The 9501-nt window shown below is 41.8% G+C and overlaps 1 protein-coding gene across 13 annotated transcripts in view; it reads right to left on the bottom strand.

Annotated features, from left to right (window-relative positions):
• Positions 1-677: 677 nt before the first annotated feature.
• The window catches only part of LOC121870667 (transcription factor Sox-2-like), a 54429-nt gene continuing 45605 nt past the window's right edge, over positions 678-9501 (bottom strand). For 4 of the 13 annotated variants that reach the window (XM_042372765.1, XM_042372628.1, XM_042372974.1 and 1 more), the window contains 4 exons: positions 4842-4958; positions 3745-3926; positions 2451-2610; positions 678-1357 (listed from right to left, as the gene is read on the bottom strand). In XM_042372765.1, coding sequence (XP_042228699.1) covers positions 1143-1357; positions 2451-2610; positions 3745-3926; positions 4842-4958 — 674 coding nt within the window. In that variant the 3' untranslated portion in view covers positions 678-1142. Of the gene's footprint in view, positions 1358-2077; positions 2161-2450; positions 2611-3744; positions 3927-4841; positions 4959-9501 lie in introns of all 13 variants that reach the window. The other 9 variants (XM_042373227.1, XM_042373138.1, XM_042373458.1 and 6 more) reach the window with 8 other exon arrangements.

The following is a 9501-nucleotide window of genomic DNA, read 5'->3' on the forward strand; positions in this document are numbered from 1 at the left end:
CCACCTAGGGACCACTAAACCACCCAGGAATCCATGTATAAATAATGGACTATTTGACCATTTGGGACCACAGGACCCTAGAACCAATGTACAACCACTGGACCATAGGACCACTAGTCTACGATGGAACCACTAGACTTTCCAAGACCGCTGTACCACGCTAAGATCACTGGACCACACCAAGACCACTGGACCACGCCAAGACCACTGGACCACGCTAAGACCACTGGTCCACGCCAAGACCACTGGTCCACGCCAAGACCACTGGACCACGCTAAGACCAAGACCACTGGACCACAACCAGTACAGAAGAGATGAATTTGATGGACCCGTTGAACCACCGCTAGGAGCCAGCGACCACTGTACCGAGAACACTGGCCCGCAATTAGACCAAGAGTCACCGCTTCGCCCCGAGTGTTTTCGAGGCGTGACGGGGCGGGGCAGGGCGGATCGGGGCTGGTCGGGGCGGGTCGGGGTGGACAGGCTACTTGTATAGTGGTCGCTGAGATCTTCCGCTGTCATAGGTGAAGTGGGCGTCTCGTGAGCGGCCCTGGTACCTCGTGAGTGGCCCTAGTACCTCATGGGTGGCCCTGGTATCTCGTGAGTGTCCCTGGTACCTCGCGAGTGGCCCTGGTACCTCGTGAGCGGCCCTGATACCTCGTGAGCGGTCCTGGTACCTCGTGAGTGGCCCTGGTACCTTGTGAGTGGCCCTGGTACCTCGTGAGGGGTGTGGATGGCGCTGGGACCTTGTGGTTAAAGGTTCAGTTTTAACAGGTTGAAGACCTCTTGAAGATAGCAATGATAATTTATGGGTGGCGTGGGTGTCTTATGGGTGGCGTGGGCATCGTATGGGTGGCGTGGGCATCTTATGGGTGGCGTGGGCGTCTTATGGGTGGCGAGGACATCTTATGGGTGGCGTGGGCGTGGGTGGTCTTTGGGATGGTCTAGGAGGATATTACGTGATGTGGTCTTAGATTTTGTTTGCTCTGGGTGGTCTAGGTATCGCTTGGGCGGTCTGCAGAATAAGGTGGGCGGCGTGGGCGGCCTCCTGGATAAGTGGGCGATGATGGGGGGGTCCGTGGCCATCTCCCCCCCCGAGCCTGCGGGCGCGTCTCACCGACTATTCCGGGTGACCCTGCCCGTTACATATGGGCGAGAGGCATGGGCGCGGGCGGCATCTGGTCGGGCGAGGCTGCGCCATGGGCGTGGTAGTGGGCGTGAGACATGTAGGCAGCGGCGGCGACGGCCTTCTGCTGCTCGTGGCGTTCCTGGGACCCCGGCAGGTACATGGAGATCATCTGGGACAGGTCTTGTTGGCCCGGACCTCCTGTGCCATATTCCCGCTTCATCACACCTGCTGGACGCAACACACCTGGTTAGTTCTCATTACCTCATGTTTACCTACAACAACAATCACTACAACACACACATCTACAGTAGACCTACAGTGACTTTTCTCTACACCCTCTCTTAATTACTACCTGTTGTACACCTAGTTACTACCTTTAGTTTAAGATTACTGGTGTCATACCTGTTCAGATTTAATGGGCACAGGTAAGTCTAGTCTGATAAACAGTTTACACCTCCAGCGTTCACCTGTAAACTACTTAATTAATTTATCTTCAGAAGTGTTTTTCACACTCGGATCAGAATATACTACAGTGTTATGTGAAGACAAGACTCTGCTCTGAAGAGTGTCGAGTCTTAAATCTATCTCACTCTGCTGTATATTTCAGAAGTTTTGATTATATAAATATACTTTTATAGAAGATGGAATCAGGTGAACCTATATCATCTTATGTATGAGCAGTTATCAGAAACAGTCTATGCTGTTAGATAAATATTTTTCACGTACTTTGATAGAAAGCTTATAAATATATCCCTGTATATTTCAGGTATTTTCACCAGATAATCTACGATATGCCAGATATTTACCACAACCGCCCTAAGATATTTTTCACGCACTTTGATATGTATATAAATATAGTTATAATCTACTTAGAATGCATGACTGTATATATTTCAGATATTATCATTAAACATATTGAGCTACTAAGGACGAATCACTTTAACGTACTTTGATATTGTGATGTATATTTCACCAACTACCATATTTGTTTTAAATATTTTGATAGTGTGTGGATGTCTCTGGCCTCGGAACTACCGAATAATGTACATATATTTAACATGTATATTTCATGAATTATCCAGCAAACGCTGTGGCCCTAAAGAAATATATTCCCGCCTACTATGATAATTACCTTCTAAGGGATTAAATTATTATTGCCTATGTATATTTCACTAAATATATTTCAGCAATTATCATAACCTTTAATTAACTATATTTCAGGATTTATCATGAAGTAAATCTATGTCATCTTAAGCGTCTAATTATATCTCATTGTTTATCAACAAACTCTACGCTACTAAAGAAACTCTTTTTCACGTACTTTGATATTCACCTGCTGTCGTGTGGGTGGCAGAGGGCGGCATGGTAGCGCCTGGCGAGGACACGGGCAAAGTGGGCGTCTCAGACTTGATCGGAGTGGGTGAGTGGGACGCTGACGAGCCCACCGAACCCACTGAACCCACTGAGGCCATGGACGCCATCTGTCGGGAGGAGGAGGAACTTGATAATGTTATGTGAAACCTACTGGAAGTGTGTGTGTGTGTGGGGGGGGGGGTTATCATTGTGTGTATGTATGAGTGGTTTGTGTGTTTTGGTATACATGTGTGTGTGTGTGTGGGGGGGTATCATTGTGTGTATGTATGAGTGGTTTGTGTGTTTTGGTATACATGTGTGTGTGTGTGTGGGGGTATCATTGTGTGTATGTATGAGTGGTTTGTGTGTTTTGGTATACATGTGTGTGTGTGTGTGGGGGGGGTATCATTGTGTGTATGTATGAGTGGTTTGTGTGTTTTGGTATACATGTGTGTGTGTGTGGGGGGGGGGGTATCATTGTGTGTATGTATGAGTGGTTTGTGTGTTTTGGTATACATGTGTGTGTGTGTGTGTGTGTTTACAAGGTATAATCCTGCTATTATTTACTTCTTGGCAACTTGATGGGCAGATGCGTTGCCACTGTCTCTTATTCTGATATTTTTGTTTTAGTTTTTCCTAGTGATAACTAAATGTTCAAGAGATAATATTTCCACCATATTGTTCATGTATCTGTGGGTAAATGTTCATCTCTGTTCAAATACTTATCAGTTACTCTTATATTAAATACTTATTTAGGTATAATTAACACATATAGATTGATATATATTAATACTTGCTTATATGAGGAATATTTCTGAGTAGTTTTTCTTATTAAATGTTTTTATATATTATTTATACATGTAAAACTATCTATGTACACATATTTATATACACGCCCTTATGTACATTCCATGATGTGCACACCATTCCGTATACGCCTTTACATACACACCCTGTACACACCCTTACATACACACCCTGTACACACCCTTACATACACACCCTTACATAAACACCCTCTACACACCCTCACATACACACCCTCTACACACCCTCACACACACACACCCACACCCACCCACACACACCCACACACACACCTACACACCAACACACACCCACACACACACACACACACTACACACCAACACACACACACACACACACACACACACACACACACACACACACACACACACCCACCCACACACACACGCTACACACCAAAAAACTCCACCATTCTACAGTACCCGTAAACGTACCTGGCTCATGGAGTAAGGGGAAGGAGCCGAGGCATACATGGCTGGACTGTAGGAGCCGTTCATGTAGGAGGGGGTGCTGGAGGTGGGCGAATAACCCCTTGTCATGTCATACCCGCCGTACATCTGGCCTGTCATGTAGGGGTAGCTCTGTCCACCGTAGGCTGCGCTGTCATAACCATACCCTGCAGGAGAGGTGAGAGAAAAGGGGGAGGGTGCTGTTGAGTCGAGGTGTTGGAGGAGATGGTGGGGGAAGGATGAAGAGATGGGGAGGAGAAGAGGAGAGGAGGGAGAAGAGGGGTAGAAGAGGAGGAGAGGAGGGAGAGGAGGGGGAGATATGTGTGTTTAAAGGTTTAATAGGGTGGCATGTGTTTTCTTCCTTGATGGATAATGGGAAGTATATGTATCATTTAGGAGTGAAAAGGGAGAAAGATAACAAAGGAGGAAGAAGATCAAACGATAATAAACATGGGAATAAAGAAGACGTGGCTACAGTAAAGGGAATAAAGAGAATTACAGAAAAATAAAAAAAAACAAAAAAAACAAGAATAAATCAGGGAATTGAACTAAAGAAAAACTCTACAGAGGATAGATGAAGTGAATGATGAATAACATGTATGAATCTACATAAAAATGTATTAAAGAATTATTAACAGATTTATGCCTAAAATTTAATACCAAAAGTATAGCAAAAACTTTGTGAAAAATTATAAAATGAATGAATTAAAATTATACAAGAAAATTATCAAACCAAAATTGTATGATAAAAATTAAATACAAACTTTGAAGGAAATTAAAACAAATTTATTAAGACAATCTATCCAAAAACTATATAACTTTTTTCAACAAATTAAAAAAAATCTAAAAAAAAAAAAATAAATAAACTGAAATCCTACAAAAACAAATAAAACAAAAAAAAATCAAAAGCAAAACTAAAAACCTACAGAAAAAAAACAGGAAAAAATAAAATAAAATAAAATTCTCCAAAAATTAACTCTAAAAATCCCCAAAGCAGAAAGAAAACATTGACTATCCTTAAAAAAAAAAAAACATTACAAAATAAACATTACATAAACACACAAAGCCCAATTTCCTTTTACCTGAGAAATAGGAACATTGAAAATTGGTTCTTGGTTGACAATTTTGGTAAGTTTGTTTAGGGTCGAGCCCGGGGTAGTTGGGCAGACGAATATAAAGACAGCGATCTCTCTTGTTGCCTAGAACACGGGGTAGAGGAGAGGTTAGAGAGCCGTGGTTAGTTACGGGAGAGGTTAGATGGCCGTGGTTAGGTATGGGGGAGGGGTTAGAGGGCCGTGGTTAGGTTATAGGGGGAGGTTAGGAGGTCGTGGTTAGTTATGGGAGAGGTTAGAGGGCCGTTAGCCGTGGTTAGTTACGGGAGAGGTTAGATGGCCGTGGTTAGGTATGGGGGAGGGGTTAGAGGGCCGTGGTTAGGTTATAGGGGGAGGTTAGGAGGTCGTGGTTAGTTATGGGAGAGGTTAGAGGGCCGTGGTTAAGTGATAGGTTAGACTGGGAATTAGTTAAGGGGAGTTAGATCACGGATTGGATGATTGGTTAGATTAGGGATTAGGTGATGACTTGGATTAAGGATTAGGTGATTAGTCCGAGGATTAGCTAGATTATGGCTAGACTGGTGATTAGGTGATTGCTTGGATTAAGGATTAGGTGATTAGTCCGAGGATTAGCTAGATTATGGCTAGACTGGTGATTAGGTGATTGCTTGGATTAATGATTAGGTGATTAGTCCGAGGATTAGCTAGATTATGGCTAGACTGGTGATTAGGTGATGACTTGGATTAAGGATTAGGTAATTAGTCCGAGGATTAGGCAGATTAGAAACCGGTAAACTGGCCATGGGAAAAAAACCAAGTAAATCATTGTTACAAAAAAGCAAGAAGGTAAAATAACCCTTAAGTCAGAAAGACAATAACAGGTTAACCATATGAAGCAAAACCACAGAAAAACAATAACAAAAACAGAAGCAAATAAGAGGAAGGAGAAAAAAAAGCAAACAAGAGAATCGGGAACAAGGAAAACATGCAAGTAGAAGAAGTTTGGAAGTAAGCAAGCAAGGATTAGATCAGGTCATGCAAATATTATTATACAACATGCAGTTATCTCTAGTGTTCATTATTCAGTATTACATTGTGTAAAATTATTATCTACCAGAATATGAAGAATAAATTATGATAAAGTATTGTAATATAATTCTTACCAGGAAATATAAAATTATTATTAAAAGTTTCTTGAAATATAAGATTAAAAACAAATATATAACTTGGTTGGTATGATTGAAATTATTGTATTTAAATTGAATGAAATATTGAATAAATCTGAAAAAAAATATTGAGGAAATATCTAAATAATGAACAGTGATAAAGTATAGCTAAAACTAATGGAATAAATAATCAGAATATAGTAGAAATTATATAGTAATTCTAAAGATAAATAAACATTGAATATAACTAAAGAAAACTCTAATAAGGATAATTAACAATATAAAGAAACAAGAACTAGAGAAATATATATAGTTTATACTTTAAGTTTATATAATGATAAATATAAATAGCATGTATATAAAGACTATAATGGTATATCATATAAGTCAACATAACCACCACCAAACAACCCTGATATAACAAACGAGGTAGTTCTCAATATAGCACTGAGAGGAATAATGATGTCATTGAGTTAGTTTTGGTAAATAAAAGAAAAATGTAAACGAATCAATTGTAAAAAAAAAAAATTAAATGAATCAATATTGAAAAACAAAAACAAACAAATGTATTTGTATATGTATCGACTACTTAACCCTGAAATAAAACACACACGAGCGAGGTTGACACATAACTGACATACAAATCAATTCTGACAAAACCGCAGAGTCAACCAGCTGCGTCTAACCAAGCATGGCGACACAACACCGCAATTTCCGCCGCCACAAGTGAAGCTGCCGCCACCACCACCACCGCCACAAACACTGCCACAAACACTGCCACAAACACTGCCACAAACACTGCCACAAACAAGGTCTCTCAATCAGTATACTAAGCAAGGAGAGGAAGGCAGTGGTGGAGAAGGTTAGGTTAGGTTAGGTTAGGTTAGGTTAAGTACTAAAGGTTTTATCCAAAAAATTCCGTCGATTGTAACAAAAACTTCCACGCAAAAAAATCTACGAGCTCCAAATATTCGTCACACTAGAGATATATACTTATTTATACAGAGTTCCGTAACCTGTAATTAACGATTATTAAAAAAAAGAGTGATTTACCTGGGTGGTAATTGAACGCTTCCTCCCTCGTGCTGCGGTTCAACCAATTACATTTAACATCCTGGATGGGCGTTAAATAATGACCAAAACTAGTGATTATTGACCATTACAACACCATTTTAATCGCCCTCATCTGACGAGCAAATTCGTAAAACTGATCAATCTCTATTCGTCCGTCGCCTCGTCAGTTAATGGGGGGGGGGTGAGGGCAGGAGGGATGGAGTAAAGAACTTAGAGAAGGGAGTAAAGAACTGAGGAGGGAGTAAGGGTGAGGGAGGGAGGGAGTAAGGGCGAGGGAAGGAGTAAGGGCGAGGGAAGGAGTAAGGGTGAGGGAGGGAAGGAGTAAGGGTGAGGTGAGGGAATAAGGACGAGAGAGGGAATAAGGGCGAGGGAAGGAGGGATGGAAAGAGAGAGAAAAACAAAGATATGGACGTATAATTGGAAATAGGGTAAGTGGGAATAACGAAAGAAATAAGAGAAGAGAAGATGAGAAGGTAAAGAGGCAAGTATATCACATATGTCTCCCTGTTCTATCTTTCCCTCCCTCTCAAATACTCCTCTCCCAATAAAAATACTCCTCACCTTTCCCTCCTTCCCCTTTCCCTTCCTCTCTTCCTCACCCCTTATACTTTACCCTTCTCCCCTACACCTACCTCCCTCTTCTTCCCCCACCACCCACACTATCGAATTTCCAGGGTTGAGTTTAGCGTGTGTTGGGGTCGTGTGATTTGTGCTTGGCATAATGTGATATCATTTTGCGCCTCACGCTAACCCTCTCTCCCTCCCTCCCTCCCTCCGACCAACACCTGCCCTCTGAGTTGGCAGTTTTGTGGTGTGAGGGAGAGAGGGGAGAGAGAGAGAGAGAGGAGGGAGAGAGAGAGGGAGAGAGGTGAGGGGGAGAGAGAGGGAGAGAGAGGGTGAGACGGTGAGAGGGTGAGAGTAGAAGAAGTGGGAGGTGATGGTGTGGTATACAGGGGGGATGATGGTGGACACGTTTGTTGAGGTTCACACACACACACACACACACACACACACACACACACTCACACACATATGCAAACAGATTCGCAATATCACAGATTCACAGGTACACGTTAATACGAAAGCCAAAGTATACATACATACATACATATATACATACATACATACATACATACATACATACATACATACATACATACATATACCACACACCTTAAAATCATCGACTGTGGCTAAACGATAAAACAAACTAACACAGTTAACACATAAGACTTGTTAATTTAACACGGCAGACACCTGTAAACTAACACACCTTGGCCCCTGAGTAAGAAGGACTAAATTACGCTAAACTACGCTATTTTTTCTTCATATATTACCTGACTAATTTAAGCTAATTAATACCTGCATATGTATGTTTTTTTTTTTTTTTTACGGTTCGCTAAAATGGTAGTGATGGTGATGGTGGTTGTTGTGGTAGTAGTGGTTGTTGTGGTTGTTGTGGTAGTTGTTGTAGTGACGGTGGTTGTTGTGGTGACGGTGAGGGTAGTGGTGGTGGTGGTGGTGGTGACTGTGAAAGTGTTAATGGTTGTTATGATGATGATGATGATGATAATAATGATGATGATGATGATGATGATGATGATGATGATGATGATGATGATGATGATGATGACCGATTCACTTCATACCTGACAGTCTCCAAGTGTTGTATTTTCTTTACAACTGATCTTAACAAGTTGTAGTTATTATTATTGTTGTTGTTGTAGTTATTATTGTTGTTGTTGTAGTTATCATTGTTGTTGTTCCTCATTTCTCCTTCCCCTCATCTCTTATCCTCCTCTATCCTCCACTCTCTCTTATCCCCCATTCTCTACCTATTCACAATTACCACTCCTTAATATCGTTTTCCCTCCTCTCCCTCCCTCTCACTCACTCCCTATCCATCGTTTACGCTTCCTCCTCCCCCTCCTTCCCTCCCTCTCCCCCACCACCCCTCCCTCACCCTCACCCCACATCAGTGGGGAGGTGTGTTTAGATGAAGTGTATAGGACAGATATTTCTGGTTGATTATCACAGACGATAGCAAGAGTAACAGTAGCCCCCCAAATCTCACCCCACCCTCCCCCCCGTAGATGGGCAGGTAGACGGGAGGAGGGTAGATTAATAGGAGGAAAGGTAGAGATAACGAGGGAGGAGGAGGTAGAAAGGAGAATAAATGAATAGAAAGGGATAGTAGATTAATAGAAGGAAAAGTAGATTATATAAAAAGAATGACACAGAAGTAAAAGAAAGAGCAAACAAGCGAAGGAAGAAGAGACTAAACGAGGATAAGAAGAATGGACGAGATATACTCAGATAATGAATGGAGGGGGAGGAGAAACGTGATAATAACAAGATATGACGGTGGAGATGCAGAGAGTAGATAAGAAGAGTAAGGTAAGGTAAGGTCAGGTAAGGTAAGGTCAGATTACAGGACAAGAATAGATAAA

Source organism: Homarus americanus, unplaced genomic scaffold, assembly GCF_018991925.1.
Source record: "Homarus americanus isolate GMGI-L3 unplaced genomic scaffold, GMGI_Hamer_2.0 scaffold51859, whole genome shotgun sequence".
In the NCBI taxonomy this organism is placed as follows: Eukaryota; Metazoa; Arthropoda; class Malacostraca; order Decapoda; family Nephropidae; genus Homarus; species Homarus americanus.